The sequence below is a fragment of the Lynx rufus genome, unplaced genomic scaffold (assembly GCF_022079265.1).
Source record: "Lynx rufus isolate CCGP_SWC_20201006 ecotype Redwood Valley unplaced genomic scaffold, mLynRuf1.p SCAF_24, whole genome shotgun sequence".
In the NCBI taxonomy this organism is placed as follows: domain Eukaryota; kingdom Metazoa; phylum Chordata; class Mammalia; order Carnivora; family Felidae; genus Lynx; species Lynx rufus.
In genome coordinates, this window is record NW_025814839.1 from 4168741 (window position 1) to 4186432 (window position 17692).

Below are 17692 nucleotides of genomic sequence, written 5' to 3' on the forward strand. Positions count from 1 at the left end.
GACAGCTCAGAGCCTAGTTTGCTTCAGATCATGTGTCTCTCTCTGTCTCTCTAAAATAAATAAACATTAAAAAAAAGAAGAAGAATGTGGTCGAAGAATATGTAAGAAAAAAAAAGAACTTGTACAAATTAGGCTGTGTGTGTGTGTGTGTGTGTGTGTGTGTGTGTGTGTGTGTTGGGAGGGGAGAGGGAAAGCACATGTAGGTAATGGTCGAGAAGTTAAGCTGCCAGACTCAGTGTTTGAGGCTACGGACCTCTCTTCTTCATCTCTGCATCTTTATTATGTAGCACAGTGCCTGGCACAGAGAGGCACCTGAATAAAACCAAGGCATCTTTGATTTCCTGTTATGGATAATATCAATTCATTTAGAAATTTCCTCCCAATGTTCACTGATGGATCACTGTTCTTAATTGGATTACAGGCAGCACAGGCAAAGTTGCTATTACAAAAAGACTCGAATACATGAAAGCTCAAAACAATAAAGGTTTATTTCTGTTTCTCATGGAACAGTCCTGGGTGGACATATAGGTCAATGGGGGCAAATGTTCTCCACTTAGGAATCTTCCATCTTGAGGCTGTGCCTTCTCCAGAACCAGAATCGTCCAGCTGGCAGGGTAAGTAGGAGCACCTGTTGACGAATTTTCTGGGCCAAGCCTGGAAACTGGGCACATCTCTTCTGTACACTTTCCGTTGGGGAGAGCACAGGCACGTGGCCACACCTACTTTAGGGGGCTGAGGAATGTACAGTAGGCATATGGCCAATAAAGATGACAACCAGGTCTGCACCACAACTTGACTTATCCTCTGGGATAGCGCACAAAACCCTCAAATTAACCTCGACAGAAAAAAACCTGTGGATTCCCCACCCTCAGCCTCATCAAACCTTTCATTCACTGAATGGCACCATCATCCATCCGGTTGCTGAAGACAGACTCCTGGAAGTTATTCTTGATTCATTTCTTATTCTTACTTTCTACGTTGAATCCTTCAGGAAATACCGGCAACTGTACTCCCAAAACATACCGTAAATCCATCTACCTGATCTTTGCTGCTACCTCCTTAGTTCGAGCATTAAATAATCTCTCATCTGGATCGTTCCAATCACCTCTTAATAGCTCTCCATGTCTCCACTCTTGCTTGCCCATAGTTCTCTATCTAGCAGAGTGATCTTTCGAAACATAACTTTGATCACATCACTCTTCAGTTTAAAATCTTCCAGTGACATAGAATAAAATTCAGTCATTACTATGAATCTCAAGGTGTATGATACAGCCCTGTCCACCTCTCCAGCCTCATCCTTTGTTGTTCTGTCCTTTTACTCCCTCTGCTCCAGCTACAACGAACTTTTTGCTGATTCTCGAACATTATTTAGCTTATTTCCGCCTTAAGATTTTTGCACTTGCTGTTCCATATGCCCAGAAATCTCCTCCTCAGATTTCCAACAGACAGCTCCTTCTCATTCCTCAGAGGTCTCAGCTTCAATGTTACCTCATGGGAGACCTTCCCTGATCATCTACTAGGAAAAGTCCCCACAACCAGTTATTCTCTTACCTCAGCATCCTGTCCACTTTCTTCTTAGCATCTACAAACTCAGTGCTGTCCCCTGTTCATTTGCTGCTTAGCTCTCCTGAAAGTGAGATCCACTGAGCAAGGACGGGTTCTTGATCCTATTGCTTCCCAAGTGTTGAGTAGGCCTGGTACAGATGCCGCTCAGTATCTAAGTGAACGAATGAAGAACCACCAAGCGGTGATCAGCCAAAAGCTCCTACAAGGCCCTCCGGTAGGTTGCTGGTGTAGCGGAAGGCGCACAAACTTGGCGTCCAATTCTGACCTGACCACGTCTCAGCTATGGCAAGTGAGTTCAGTTCTCTGAGACTTAGTTACCTAATCTGCAAACGGGGGATAAGAACATACTTACCTCGCAGCGTCAAATGCTTACTTCGTAAAGAAGAAAGAAACTGATGGAGAAAAAGAGCTTTACGAAAAGTTAACCCTCCGAATATACAACTATTATTGCTGTTATTACACACAACTCTGTTCTCTTACCTCTGGACCTGCCGGGGACCTCTGTTTCCTCTTGCTCATCACGAGCCCAAACTCCCGGCTCCTTCGCGCGGGCCGTTACCGGCGGGACGAACCTTCTGGCCGGCGCCGGGAGCGGAGAGACAGAACCCGAACGCCGCTCGAATCAGGTGGTGTACACCAATAGCCCCGCCCCGTCGGGGCCCCGACCCATTACGTCATCAGCACGGCGCCAGCGTTGCGGAGGGCCCGGGGGCCTGTCCCGAGTGTGGCGCTGTTTGGGGAGGCCCTGGCGGACGCCTGCGAATCAGCTGCGTGGTTTGGGGGCGCTCGGAAACCCCAGCGGACGTCGGCGAGGGGTGCGTGGAGCCGTGGGGGCACGGAGTCGGGCGGCCGGAGGGGCGGCCCGGAGCTCAGGCGGGGCACAGCGCCGGCGGGCGGGCGGCCGGCGGGGCTGCCCGGCGCGGGTGTCCCGGCGATGTGTGGCGCTGAAGCGGCAGCGGCAGCGGGAGCGGCAGCGGCGGCGGCGGCGGGCTCGGCCTTGGCTTCGCGGAGGTGCCGGCGGCGGAGACGGAGGCGCAGGTTCCTTATTAGGACCTGGCGAGCCCGGGCCTAATCGGCGGCCCCGCGAGGCCTCTGCACAGCGCCCCGGACGGGGACCCTCCCCGCCTCGCCCTGCCCCGGGAGCCTGCCTCCCCGGCTGGGGATGAAGCCGGGAGGCGTCCGCGCGGGGCCCAGCACAAAGGCTTGTCCCCGGGGGCCGCCGCCGCCAGCCTAGAGCCGCCCGCCGAAGCCGAGCCGGCGCCAGGGCCCTCACCCCCTCCGGTCCCTGGGGGCGGCGGCTGCCGGTCTCCCCGAGGCCCAGGGGCCCTAGCGCCGAGCTCCTCGCACCCTCGGCTGCGGTGGGACCCGGCACTTGCGCAGCCTCCGCCGCTCCCGGCCGTAGAGACCCCACGGAGCATGTCCGAGGAGAACGACATGGAGAAAGCCATCAAGGTAAGGGGGAGATGCCCCCTTCCTCCCCGCTCTGTCCCTGTGGCATTCATCTGGGCTCAGCCTCAGAAAGCGGAGAGAACTTGAAGCGAGAGATTCCAGCGACTGTCGGGTTTCGATTTTCCCGGATTCCGTGGACTGCGTTTTACCGCCCTGGGGCGAATGGTTTGTGTATGTATAGGGAGGGATGTCCGACTCCCTCTGACTTTTCTGGTTAAAGCAGGGATGTGATTTGTGCTCAGCTAAAACGGAAGGTGAGTGGCGTGGAGATACTTGATATGAGTGGGACGGAGGGGGCCCTACTACACTTTCGATCACCCCCCAAGTGCCGCCAGTATTTGTTTCCGGATGATCTGCTACAGTACTTGGAGAGTTGGACTTTACCCATCGCTCTCGAATTGTTTGAAACCAGCCTCCTGGAAACCTGCAGGTTCAGAAGGAGGTGGTCCGCCTTCTTACAAAATCCGTCTTTTGGCAAATACTTGTTCTTTTGCGTTTGTTGCCTCTCTTTTTCCTCTTCCCTCTCCTCCTAGGCAGCGTTTAATTTATTGAAGAAGAGCTAATGGTGTCCCGTGACTTACTGCTCTGTTAACAACAACAACAAAACAAATATGTGTGTTCTAAAATGACCCAAATAAAATGAAAAGTTTTTTAAAAATCTGTTTTTTACTCTTTGTTTTTGTAAAAACCACAAAACAAACAGGCAAACTTCGAGGTACTAATAGTTAGAAAGTTATTATCTAGCTGTAGCTTGGAAATTAGTCTTGTGTAAGTTGAACACTGAAGCTTAAAGTTTGATATGCATTATTTATATTGCAGTATTAAGTCAGAGCATTTACGAATTTTCATTTTCTGTAGTGGCTGGCTGGCTCAGTTGGAAGAGCGTGCAACTCTTGATCTTGGGGTTGTGAGTTCACACCCCACCTTGGGTGTATAGATTACTAAAAAATAAACCTTAAAAAAAAAAAAAAGAATTTCATTTTCCCTTGAAGGACAGGCATCCATTGGCAACTTGGAGTTATTTTCCCCTTCAGAACACACTTACAAAGTTACACTTCTAACAGTTTTTGTTTTGTTTTGTTTGGTGTAGTAAAGTTTATAGAAATCAGTCATTCCAAAGAAACTTAACCTTTTAAAGGAGGCATGAAAATATACACATTAAGGAAGATCAAATTTTACCACAAAAAATGTTCTAAAACACTGCATTTTTGTGGGAGGGGGTTGGATTTTATTAGTACAGGGTCAGGAATGGTTACCTCAAGTTTTATGACTGGGTTGTGAATCAGAGCATATGTGGCAGATTTTTAAATTCAAGTCTTGTCTGTTTTGTGCCAGGTGCTGTCTTAGGCACTAGTGGTACAAAGCCAAACTTCTAAATGTCCCTGCCTCTCATGCAGTTTATAGTCTAGATGGTGGAGTTAGGTAAAAAAAAAAAACAAAAAAAAAAAAAAACCACAACACACTGCAGGTGGTTATAATTAAGTATAAAAAGGGTGGGGAGTACTATTTTAGGAAAAGTAGTCAGGAGAGGCCTCTCTGAGGAAGTGACATTTGTGTGGAGCTCTGAAGGCAATGAGGGAGCAAACCTCCACTGTCTTGGGGAAGAATATTCCAGGCAGTGGGAACAGCAGATAAAAAGGCTCTGAGGTACGTTCAAGTCTTGTGTGATCCAGGAAAAGCAAGGTGAATGCATTGGGTCAACATACATTATATTTTATTTATTATTTTTTTAAACGTTTACTTATTTTTGAGACGGAGACAGAGGGGAGGGGCAGAAAGAGAGGGAGACACAGAATCTGAAACAGGCTCCAGGCTCTGAGCTGTCAGCGCAGAGCCAGATGCAGGGCTTGAACCTACGAACCGAACCGTGAGATCATGACCTGAGGCGAAGTTGAACGCTTAACTGACTGAGCCACCCAGGCACCCCAGCATGGATTACGTTTTAGAGAGGTGATGGGAAGCTAGAGCTCAGAGGGACTTGTAGACCGTTGTAAGCACTTTGGCTTTGACCTTGAATAGAAGAGGACCTCTGTGGAGTTTCTAACAGAAGAGGGACTTCTAGTGGGTAAATATATAAATGGGAGGCAACGTAACATAGTGGTTACAATAGTTTATGTAGACTAATGGATTAAAACATCAGCCTTAGGTGCCTCCTTAGCGCAGTAGGTAGCATGTCAGTCTCATAAAACCTCAGCCTTGCCATTCATTAGCTCTGTCCTTGAGTAAATCCTTTTACTTCTCTGTCCCTGAGTTTGCTCATTCCTAGAAACGAGATAAAAACACTCCATAGGGTTTGTGAGGATTTGATGAGCAAATATTTCTAAATGTGCTTAAAATAATAACTAACATTTAGTAAGAACTTGATGAATGTTGGCTCATAGCAACTAAACAGTCGTTTTAGAAAGTTACAATTTCTTGGTCACTATTGCCCAAGTTAATTTTCTTAAAATATTTTAGCTTTTCTTCATGTACTTGATAGGTCATTGATGAGTCTTCCTACTAATTTGTGTCCAACCAGTACAAATAAGTGGAGTTGAAAATATCTGATCTGATTTCCAGTACTGACTAGGGTATACTCCCTTGGAAGCAAGCCAGCATCACAATAAATAAAACTTCTGGTCTGTAACATTGTGCTGTATTCATTATTTTGCTTTCTTGAGGATGTCCCTCATTGGTGAGGACTGAGACCTCTAGAGTTCAGCTGGAAAAGCTGTTGTCCTGGACTCTTAAACTTCTGCCTGACTACCTAAGAGCGGTCCAATTAGAGTTTAACATCTCATCTTATTACTCTTCAGAATAATTAGGATACGGCCAAGGCAACAACCATAGCCTCTGTCTTCTCATTTCTGTCTCTTCTCCCATAGCCCTATGGCTTCACTATTCCTAAGGCACTTAACTAAACCTGGAGAATGAGCATTTGGGGGTTAGATGCTGTCTTGTATATATGTCTTACTGTATATGGAAGAGTTCTTAATATTTGATGAACTAGTGAAAATTCATTTCCTTAGTTTTAAAAATGTTTTTTTTAATTTCAGTATAATTTACATACCATAAAATTAACTCAGTGTAAGTGTATACTTGAAGAATTGTTAATAAACTTACAGAGTTGTGCAACTGTCATCACAATCCAGTTTTAGAGTATTTCTATCCCCCCCTAGAAAGTTCTTTTTGCCTCTCTGTAGTCCTGCTCTACTCCCACTTGCCACTCCAGATGATCATTGATCTGTTTTCTGTCACTTGTTTTGTCTTGAGAAATTCCAAATTAATGAAATTGTATATAATATGTAGTGTTATGTGTTTGGCTTCTTAAATACTTATAAGGTTCATCCATGTTAGTGCATGTGTTGAGTTTATTTCTTTTTACTTGTTGAGTAGTCTTTATTGTTTATTCATCCCCAGTTGATGGGCATTTAGGTTGTTTTTGAATTTTAGCTATTATGAACAAAATGATAAATACAACTTGCCCATGCAAGTTTTTGTGTAAACATTTGTTTTAATTCCTTCTGGGTAAATACCTTGGTATGGAATTACTAGGTAATTTTACGTATGGTAAGTTTATGTTTAACTTTTTAAGAAATTGCAAAACTTTTCCAAAGTAGCTTTACCAATATTCATTCCCACCGGTAGTATTTGAGTGGTTTGGGCCGTTTTTGTTTGTTTGTTTTTACCCTCCTCACAAATATTTGGTATTGTCAGTCTTTCTATTTTAGCTATTCTAATGGTTGTGTAGTAGTATCTGATTGTGGTTTTAATGTGCATTTCCCTAATGACTCATATTGTTGAACAACTTTTCATGTGTTTATTTGCCATTTGTGTATCTTTTCTGGTGAAATGTCTATTCAAATCATTTGCCCATTTTTAAATTGGGTTATTTGTCTTATTGTTGAGTTGCAAGGTTCTTCATATACTCTGAATAAAACCTAATTCTAATGCTGTTGAGTATCTTTTCACGTGTTTGCCATTCGTGTATTTTTTTTTCCTATTTATTAAAATCTTTTGCCCATTTTTATTTTATTTTTAATTTTTTAAAATGTTTATTTTTGAGGGAGAGAGAGAGTGAGAGCACACAAGCAGGGGAGGAGTAGAGGGAGGGAGACAGAGGATCTGAAGTGGGCTCTGTGCTGACAGCAGAGAGCCTGATGTGGGGCTTGAACTAATGGGCTGTGAGATCATGACCTGAGCTGAATTCAGATGCTTAACTGACTGAAACCACCCAAGAGCCCCTTGCCCATTTTTAAATTGTCTTATTACTGAGTTGTAAGAGTTCTTTATAAACTCTGAATAAAAGTGATTTATCAGACATAGATCTGCAAATATTTTTTCCCAGTATATGTCTTGGCTTTTCAGTTTTTAATGGTTTTAACTTTGATGAAGTCCAGTGTATCTTTTTTTTTCTTTTTCTTTTCTTTGATGGATTGTGCTTATGGTGTCATAGCTAAGAAATCTTTGCCTAGTCTCAGGTTATAAGATTTTTTCAACTATATTTCCTTCTAGAAGTTTTATAGTTTTTAGTTATTTATTTAGATCTGATATCCACTTGGAGTTAACTTTTGTCTTTGGTGTTACATAAGGGTCTAAGGTTTTGTTTGTTTGTCTTTAACATGGATATCCAGTTGTTCCAGGACAGTTTGTTCAAAACACTGTCTTTTGCTTATTGAATTACTTTGGTACTTTTTTTGAGAATCAGTTGATCATAGTGTGTGAGTTTTTTCTGGATTCTCTGTTTTGTTCTATTGATCAATATGACTGTCCTCATACCAGTATCATCTTTATTACTGAAGCTTTATAGTAAATTTCCAAAATTGGGTAGTGTGAGAGCCAATTTGATTTTTCTTTTTCAAAATTAAGTTGGCTATTCAAGTTCTTTGTATTTCCAAATAAATTTTAGAATCAGCTTGTTTATTTCTACAAAAACGTGTGCTGGGATTTTGATAGAGGTTCCACTGAATCTATAGGTCAATTTGGGGACAGTTGCTATCTTAACAATATTGTCTTCTAATCCATGAACATGGTATAGCTCTCCATTTCATTAGGGCTTCTCCCATTTTTCTTGGTGATGTATTTGTAGTTTTCAGTGTATAAATCTTACACTTTTTAACAAAGTTATTCCTAAATATTTTATTCTTAATGTGCTGTTAAGAATTGTTAAATTTTATTTTTTGGATTGTTTGTCATTAGTGTAGAGAAAGGCAGTTTATTTCTGTATTTTGATATTGTGTTTTGCATCTTTACCACATTTGCTAAGTTCTAGATTTTTTTTGTGTGTGTAGGTTCTTTAGGATTTTCCACATATAAAAATCATGTCTTCAGCAAATAAATACCGTTTTACTTCTTCCTTTACAGGATGCATGCTCTTAATTTTGTTTTCTTGCCTTATTCTGTGGGTAGAACCTCAGGTACAGTGTTGAATGAAAGTGGCAAAAGTGGACATCTTGCCTTGTTCCTGATCTCAGGGGGAAAGCATTAAAGACTTATTGCTAAGTAAGTGGTTTGTAGACATCCTTTGTCCAATTGAGTTTTCTTCTATTCCTTGTTTGCCGAGAATTTTTATCAGGATTAGGTGTTGAATTTTTGTTAAGTTCTTTTTTTCTTCACCTATTGAGTTGATTGTATAGTTTTTGTTCTTTATTCTTACTATGGTGTATTAATTGAGTAACATTAATTGAGTTTCAGATATTAAACCAATTTTGCATTCTTGGTATAAACCTCACCTAGTCTGATGTAAAGTTATTCTTACATGTTTCTGTATTCACTTTGCTAATTTTGCTGAGGATTTTTGCATTTTTATTCATGAGAGATAAAGGCCTGTAGTTTTCTTGTGATGCCTTTGTCTAGCTTTGGTATGAGGGAAATACTTGCTTCCGAATGAGTTTGGGAAGTTATATCCTCCTCTGTTTTCTGGAAGAGTTTGTGCAGAGGCTTGATATCATTTCATTAAGTAGGGGGCAGTTTTTGCCTCTTGTGAGGCATTTGGCAGTGTCTGGAGACATTACAGTTGTTCGGTGTGGGTAGGGGATGCTTGTAGTATCTAGCAGGTAGAGGCCAGGAATGCTCCTGAACATCTTAGCAATGCACAGGACAACCTCACAACAAAGAACTATTGGTTCATAATGTCAGTGATGCTGAGGTTGAGAAACCATGCTTTAAATGATTTGGTAGAATTTACCACTGAAGCTATGTGGGCCTAGCCTTTACTTTGTGGGAAGACTTTTTTGTTTTGTTTTGTTTTGTTATTAATTCAGTTTCTTGTTATAGTTTTATTCAGATTTTCTGTCTCCTCTTGAGTGAGTTTTGGTAATTTATGTCTTTCTAGGAATTTGCCCATTTCATCTAGTGGTCTGATTTGCTGGCATAAAGTTGTTTATGGTGATCCTTTATAATGCTTTGATTCCTGTAAGGTTGATTGTGATGTCTCCTATTTCTTTTTTTTTTTATTTTTAATATTTTTTTAAATGTTTATTTTTGAGAGAGATACAGAGCATGAGCAGGGGAGGGGCAGAGAGAGAGGGAGACACAGAATCCGAAGCAGGCTCCGAGCTGTCAGCACAGAGCCCGACGTGGGGATCGAACGCTCAACCAACTGAGCCACCCAGGCACCCCCTCCTCTTTCATTTCTAATATTAATCATTTGTGGGTTTTTTTTTTTCTTCTCAGTCTAACTAAAGTTTTGTTAATTTTGATATCTTGAGGAATTAACTATTGGTTTTCATTGATTTTTCTCTATTTTCTGTCTTCTGTTTTATTGATTTCTGCTCTAATTTTTATTATTTCTTTCTGCTTGCTTTGACTATATATATAAGTTTATTTATTTTGAGAGAGGGTGAAAAAGTGTGTGGGGGGGAGGGGCAGAGAGAGAAAGGAAGAAATAGAATCCCAAGCAGGCTCCACTCAGTGCAGAGCCCAACGGGGCTTGATTCCATGACTGTGAGATCACAACCTGAGCCTATATCGAGTCAGATGTTCAACAGACTGAGCCATCCAGGTACCCCAAGTATATATTTTTTTCCTGCTAGTTTTTCAAAATAGAAGCTTAGGTTATTGATTTGTGATCTTTCTTATGTAGAGATTTATAGCTATAAATTTCCATCTAAACACCACTTTAGCTGCACATAATAAATTTTAGCATACATACAGCCCCCTCACAGCCACGGTTTTGCTTTCCATGGTTTCAGTTATCTGTGGCCAACCATGGTCGGGAAGCAGACAATCCTTTTGAATCATCAGAAGGTCAGTAGTAACCTAATGCTTTGTCACAATGCTTCCCGTCATTCATCTCACTTCATCTCATCATACAGGCACTTTATCATCTCACATCATCACAACAAGAGGAAGGGTGAGTATGGTAGAATACGATATTTTCTGAAAGAGAGAGAGAGAGCACGTTAACATGACTTTTATTACAGTATATTGTTATAATTGTTTTATTTGATTATTAATTATTGTTAGTCTCTTACTGTGCCTAATTTATAAATTATAATGTATAATGTTAAGCTATATACATTATAACTAAATTATTAAATTTTATCATAGGTATGTAGAGGAAAAACATTAGGATTTGGTACTGTCCTGTGGTTTCAGGTATCCCCTGGGAGTCTTGGAATGTATCCTCCACAGACAAGGGAAGACTACTGTATTGTTTTTATTTTCATTCAGATCAAAATATTTTTTTAAAAATTTTTCTAATTTTTCTTGTTTCTTCTTTGACCCATTGATTATTTAGAAGTGTTATGTAAATTTTGAACTTTTTTGAATTTTGAATTTTTTTTTGAATTTTTGAAATTTCCCAAATTTCCTTGTTGATTTATAGCTTAATTCCATTGTGGTTGAAGAACTTTATATATTCAGTTTAAAAAAATTTATGGAGACTTATGATCTAGCATATGGTTTATCCTGAAGAATAGGATGCTGTGTTCTGTAGATGTCAGGTCAAATTGGTTGACAGTGTTATCTTCTACTACAAGTTTTTCTTGCTGATTTTCTGTCTAGCTTTTCGGTTATTGAGAGTGGCAGTATTAGAATCTCCAACTATTATTTTGAATTGTCTATTTTCCTCTTATATTCTGTCAAATTGTGCTTCATGTATTTTTGGATTCTACTGTTAGGTGCCTGCATATATGTTTATAATCATCCTATCTGAATTGACCTTTTCATCATTATAAAAAGTGCTTCTCTTTCTTTATTAACATCTTTTGATCTATCTATCTATCTATCTATTTAAATTAAAGTTGGTTAACATACAGAGTAGTATTGGTTTTAGGAGTAGAACCCAGTGATTCATCACTTACATATAATACCCAACAAGTGCCCTCCTTAATGCCCATTACCCATTTATCTCATCCCCCACCCACCATCCCTCTAACAACCCTCAGTTTGATCTCTGTACTTAAGAGTCTCTTATGGTTTGCCTCCTTCTCTGTTTTTATCTTATTTTTCCTCCCCTTCCTCTGTGTTTTATCTGTTGTGTTTCTTAAATTTCACATATGAGTGAAATCATGAGAATTTGTCTCTCTCTGCCTAACTTATTTCACTTAGCAAATGTATTCTAGTTCCATACTGTCACAACATCTTTTGTTTTAAAGTCTATTTTGTCTATTGTCTGTATAGCTACTTCAGCTCTCTTGTAGTTACTCATGCTATATCTTTTTCCATCCTTTTACTTTTTTCCCCATTTAAAAAATCATGATAAAATTAGACATAAAATTTACCATCTTAACCATTTTTAAGGTGCACTTCACTGGCATTAAATACAGTTCTAATGTGCAGCTATCATCACCATCCATCCCCATAATTCTTTTGCTCTTGTAAAACTGAAACTGTCTCCTTCCCCCCCCAGACTCTACCAACTATCCATCTACTTTCTGTCTATAATATTGACTACTCTGAGCACCTCAGAAAAATGGAATCATAAAGTATTTGTCTTTTTGTGACTGACTTATTTCTCTTAGCATAATATTTTCAAGGTTTATCATATTGTAGCATATTACTGACTTTCTTTTCTTTTACTTTTTAAGGCTGAATGATATTCCATTGTATGTATATGGACATTTAGGTCCCTTCCATATTTTAGCTATTGTGAATAGTACTGTTATAAACGTAGATGTACAAATACCTCTTGAAGATCTTGTTTTCATTTCTTTTGAGTATATACCCAGAAGTTGACTTGCTGGATCATATGGGAATTCTAGTTTTAATTTTTTTGAGGAGCTACCATACTGTTTTCCACAGTAGTTGTACCATTGTACATTCCCATCAGTAGTGCATAAGGGTTCCAGTTTCTCCATATCTTTGCCAATACTTGTTATTTTCTGTTTTTGTGTTTTGTTTTGTTTTTTGCCTTTTTTTTCTTTTTGATAGTAGCTATCCTAATGGGTGTGAGGTTGTATCTGATTGAATTTTGATTTGCGTTTTCTTCATGATTAGTGATGCTGAGCATCTTTTCATGTGTTTATTGGCTGTTTTTATATCTTTGGGAAAATGTCTATTCAAATTCTTTGCCCATTTTTTGAATCAGGTTGTTTGATTTTTTTTGTTGAGTTTTAGGTGTTCTCTATATTCTGGATAGTAATCCCTTATCACACACTTGATCTGCAAATATTTTCTCCTATTATGTGGGTTGCCTTTTTACTCTATTAATAATGTTTTTTGATACACAAAATTTTTCAATTTTCATAGTCATCTTGTCTAGTTTTTCTTTTGTTGCCTGTTCCTTTGATGTCCTATCCAAGGAATCATTGCCAAAGACAGTGTTATGAAACTCGTGTCCTAAGAGTTTTATTGTCTTAGGTCTTACATTAAGCTCTTTGATCTATTTTGAGTTTTGGTATATGGGGTTAAGGGTCCAACTTTGTTCTTTTGCATGTGGATACCCAGTTTTCCCAGCACAATTTGTTGAAGAGCCTGAATGTCCCATCAACTGACGAATGGATAAAGAAGATGTGGTTTATATACACAATGGAATACTACTTGGCAATGAGAAAGAATGAAATCTGGCCATTTGCAGCAACGTGAATGGAACTGGAGGGTATTAGGCTAAGTGAAATAAGTCAGTCAGAGAAAGATAGATACCATATGTTTTCACTCATATATAGATCTTCAGAAACTTAACAGAAGACCATGAGGGAGGGGAAGGGGGAAAAAATTTACAGAGAGGGAGGGAGGCAAACCATAAGAGACTCTTGGATACTGAGAACAGAGGGTTGGTGGGGGCTGTGGGGAGAAGGGAAAGTGGGTGATGGGCATTGAGGAGGGTACTTCTTGGGATGAGTACTGGGTGTTGTATGGAAACCAGTTTGACAATAAATTATATTATAAAAAATTAAAAAAAATAAAAGTTTTACTTCACTAGTAATCAAAAAAAAAAAAAGTCTGAGCAGAAAAAAAAAAAACTGGGCCGCAAAGACGTGTGGAGGTGATGGCTATTCTAATCTTATTTTATATGCTTGCATATTAATTGGGCAGGAGCTCTATTTTCATCTCTGAACTTAGCCTAATGTCTGGCACATATCAACTGCTCAATGAATGTGTGTTACATGGACAGATATTCTGTTCCCATATACTGGGAATTGGGAGTCTGTTAGATTTTCATTGCAACAAAACAATTTGAATGTCTCATGAGTTTTAGCCCAATTTCTCAAGGTCTGAATTTGGTTTCCTTTTCTTCCTTTGGAACCCTAAAAAATGAATTTTAGCCTACCACAACTTTAATATGTGGCTTTCTTGCCTGAGCATATGGCAATAGAAGCTTAACATATAGTGATTAGACAGGAATTCCATAAAAACTATAGAGGCTATGTCTGGAACCACTGAAAACTATTAAAAGTATAATAAAACAAGTGAAAACTATAAAAAAATATAGTTACCCAATGAATATGACAATATCTTTATATTCAAAATGATGCCATTGAAAATTAGATCAATTTACTTCTCACTACTACCTTATTTGAACTTTTAAGTCTCAATTTATTCAATAGATAACAATTTACTGTTATTCCAACAATTTGACCAACTTGTTCAAGAGTATAGGCCACTGGTCATGGAAGCATATATCAGACCAGTCTTTCTGGAACCTCAGAAAAGGTACCTGACCATTTTAGCAAGTGATATTTAGTAGTGAAGTATTTTGAAAGAATGTCTTCCTTTCACACTCCCCCCAAAAAACATTGAGTATCTACTCAAATGGACCTTGTAGATGAGCTGAAGAATTTCTTCTCCTCCTAATGTGTTTGCTTTCTCTTTTGCTGGAAAACAGTGCCTAACTTAGTCATTTAGACAAAATACCTAATTATAAAATCAAAAGAATGCAAAGCTCTGCTTATCGGTTTCTCTTAGAAGATGAGGTGTTGAGTGATAAGGTTTTCTGTTGTCCACCCTGCTTAATTTTCAGCTTTTTAATTGGAGAATCACTTTCTGCCCCCACCCTTTTCTATTTTAATAGGAAACCTCCATTTTAGAGGAATACAATATCAATTGGACTCAGAAGCTGGGAGCTGGAATTAGTGGTCCAGTTAGGTAAGAGACCCACATACAAACTATGGCAAAGTTGCTCTGAAGAAGGCCATTTGACCTACATTGGCCATTAGAAACAGCAAGTGTGCCACATTTGTGAAATAACTTTAACAAGTGGAGGTATTTATGTTAGGCTTTTTCTCATCCATTTAGAAATCTATTTAATTGAGCCACATGGTCTGTAATGTAGAATCATTTAAGATACTGAGGTTGTGGAGCTACTCTTGAGAGTCGCCTATAGCCAGCAGAGACCATTATTCCTTCCTTGGCCATCCTCAGGTTGCTTTCACATGGCGCGGGAGCTGAGGCTTGTGCAGGGTGGGTGAGATGGCTTTTCTGCCTCTCCACCTGCTAGCCCTAGGGGCAAGTTTATTTGGATGCATCTGGATATATTCTTGATTAGAAGTACAATTCTAAGGGGGCACCCAAGTGGCTCAGTCAGTTAGGTGTCTGACTCTTGATTTCGGCTCAGGTCATGATCTTATGTTCTGTGAGATTGAGCCCTGTGTTGGGCTCTGTGCTGGCAGCGTGGAGCCTGCTTGGGATTCTCTTTCTCCCTCTCTCTCTGCCTGTCCCCTGCTCGTGCTCTCTTTCTCTCAAAATAAATAAGTAAACATTAAAAAAAAGTACAGTTCTAAAAGAACTTGTTAAATTAGTTTTCACTGTTAATAGATGATTTCTGATTGATTTTTTTTTCCTCCAAATCTAGAGTCTGTGTGAAGAAATCTACTCAAGAACGGTTTGCACTGAAAATTCTTTTTGATCGTCCAAAAGCTAGAAATGAGGTATGGCCCTTTGTTGCCTTGATTTGCCTAAGTATTGGAAGTGCCTAAGAATTATTCTTTTTACAAGTAAGGCAGAGAATACAGAGATGCACAAAGAATTTTATATCCATATTTACCCCTTTTCCCTATTCATGTTATCATTTTAAAGTGGTCCCATATCTATCAGTGCCAAAGGCTGATAGAGTCTTATTTCCTTTCAACTCCCTCTTGTTCTTTTTCAGTTAATGTAGTTCTTGTGCCCTGAACTGTTCAGGTTTACCTCAGCTTATACTTATTGGACAAGGTCCCTGAAGAGTGGAGAATGGTGAATAGTGTCTTGTAAGTGCTGTAGGAGGGCCGTGACGATGTGTTTCTAGTTTTAAAAAAAACACCTTTGTTTTAAATCACCCAGATGTTGTGATGATATGTTAGGAATATGTACAATGGAGGACATACTCTTTTGCTTAGAGATGTATGAATAATTTCTGAAACAAAATGAGTTATTTGCCAGATTTTTCATTTGCTAATAGATGGGGCAGCAGAAAGTAAATTTGTTGGTGAGGTGAATCTCTGTTCTCTTTAAGGTACGTCTGCACATGATGTGTGCCACACACCCAAATATAGTTCAAATTATTGAAGTGTTTGCTAACAGTGTACAGTTTCCTCATGAGTCCAGCCCCAGGTAAGACTACATAGGGGTCATCTCCTCATATCCACCTCTCCACATGTAGGCCAAGGTGTAGTGGGGTTTTCCTCTCTTTTGTGCTCTCTCTCCCCCTCCCCCTTTCTCTCCATCCCTCCTTCCTTCCTTCCTTCCTTCCTTCCTTCCTTCCCTCCCTCCCTCCCTCCCTCCCTCCCTCCTTCCCTCCCTCTTTCCTCCTTTTAGTTTGGAAAATTTCAAACATTTGTAAAAGCAGACAGAATTATTCAGTGAATCCCCAGGTACCCATCATGCAAACTCAACAGTTACCAACTCATTGCCAGTCTTGTTTTATCTATGCCCCACCTACTCTCTGGGGCCCCCTGATTATTGTGATTACTTTCTCTTTAAAAAAAAAAAAAAGTATGTAATGTGGAATTAAAACATTCTATTTCAAATTAGTGAAAGAGGACCAAATATTACTAGGCACTGTCTTTGAAGTTGATATGGCAAAAAGCCCTTATTGCTTAGTCTGACATTGCTTTTAAAGGAAGAAATCAACATTATTCTTTTAGCTGCCAAATATTTGGCAAACCCATTGAGTGGCATTCCAGGTGTCTTCCAGGGAATTCAAAGTTAAATAAGGTATGGTTTCTACTGGGGGTACTGAGATGTAAACCTGTCATCATAGCAATGTGATAGGCACCAAGGAGAGGCATCCATAAAATACTTTGAGCTTATAAAGGAGAGGAGAGCTGCTAACTGTAGGCTAGGGAGACAAGGTGTCTCACACAGTGGTTATGTCGGGGCTAGGACTTGAAGAGGATGGGTAGGAGTCTTCTGGGTGGACAAAGAAGATGGATTTGTAAAAACAAGGGAAATCAAATGATTGTTTCTTACAACTGTGCTCTGTTGGTGAAAGCATTTGGATGGAAACTGGAAGCATGTACATCAAAGAATGGTAACCAGAATTCTGATTTTTTTTCTTTTTGACACCATAAGAATTTTTGCTTTTTTTTTTTTAGTAGCTGTGTAGCCTTGTCCAGCTGTCCTGCTGGGTATGCTGTGGGTCACATGGAAAACTAGTGTAGTGGGGACAGGAGTGGAGAGAGAGAGACAGAGAGAGAGACACGGATATAGATACAGACACAGACAGACACAGAATGAGAGTGAATTACCAGGGTGGCCCAACAGCAGCCAAGTGACTTGAAATTCATGTTCTACACAAAGTCATACTCTGTTTTCGATACATTTTCCATCTAGCTGCCCTAAATATGATACAAAACATGTCACTTAATATATCACCCCCCCTTTAACATCTAGTAATAACAAGTACAGTATCTTCAAAAGGATCATTGTCTTCAAAACTTAATTATTTTACTCCCATTTTAGCTTAGAAAATTTTAGTTGTGGGCTATTTCTTATTCATAGTGTCTAGTTGGTAGTGACAAGGGTCCACTTAGAGGGGTGTGGGCGGGTTAGACTTAGGAAGCAGTTATTACACATTTGGTACATGAGGCATCTTTAGGTTAGCTACTTGATGTTTCAGGTTTTTTTTTTTTTTTTTAACTTAACAAAATCAAATGCTTTCAAACAGGGCTCGACTCTTAATTGTAATGGAGATGATGGAAGGGGGAGAGCTATTTCACAGAATCAGCCAGCACCGGCACTTTACAGAGAAGCAAGCCAGCCAAGTAACAAAGCAGGCAAGTTAACCCCGGGTACCAATCAAACTGCCAACAATGTTGGTTAACAAGCACAATTTCAT

The 17692-nt window shown here is 39.8% G+C and overlaps 1 protein-coding gene and 1 long non-coding RNA gene across 4 annotated transcripts in view; one reads left to right on the forward strand and one right to left on the reverse strand.

Annotated features, from left to right (window-relative positions):
- Positions 1 to 469: 469 nt before the first annotated feature.
- On the reverse strand, positions 470 to 2194 carry LOC124518246 (uncharacterized). Of its 2 annotated transcripts, XR_006963642.1 has the most exons (3): positions 2047 to 2194; positions 1552 to 1717; positions 470 to 985 (listed from the first exon to the last, which is right to left on the reverse strand). It is a non-coding gene; the product is annotated as an uncharacterized LOC124518246 (long non-coding RNA). The 2 variants fall into 2 exon arrangements; XR_006963641.1 differs by having other exon boundaries at positions 470 to 1717.
- Positions 2195 to 2557: 363 nt separating this feature from the next.
- The window catches only part of MAPKAPK5 (MAPK activated protein kinase 5), a 42741-nt gene continuing 27606 nt past the window's right edge, over positions 2558 to 17692 (forward strand). For both annotated transcript variants that reach the window (XM_047088123.1, XM_047088124.1), the window contains exons 1-5: positions 2558 to 3018; positions 14450 to 14523; positions 15230 to 15305; positions 15869 to 15966; positions 17522 to 17630. In XM_047088123.1, coding sequence (XP_046944079.1) covers positions 2983 to 3018; positions 14450 to 14523; positions 15230 to 15305; positions 15869 to 15966; positions 17522 to 17630 — 393 coding nt within the window. In that variant the 5' untranslated portion in view covers positions 2558 to 2982. The remainder of the gene's footprint in view (positions 3019 to 14449; positions 14524 to 15229; positions 15306 to 15868; positions 15967 to 17521; positions 17631 to 17692) is intronic.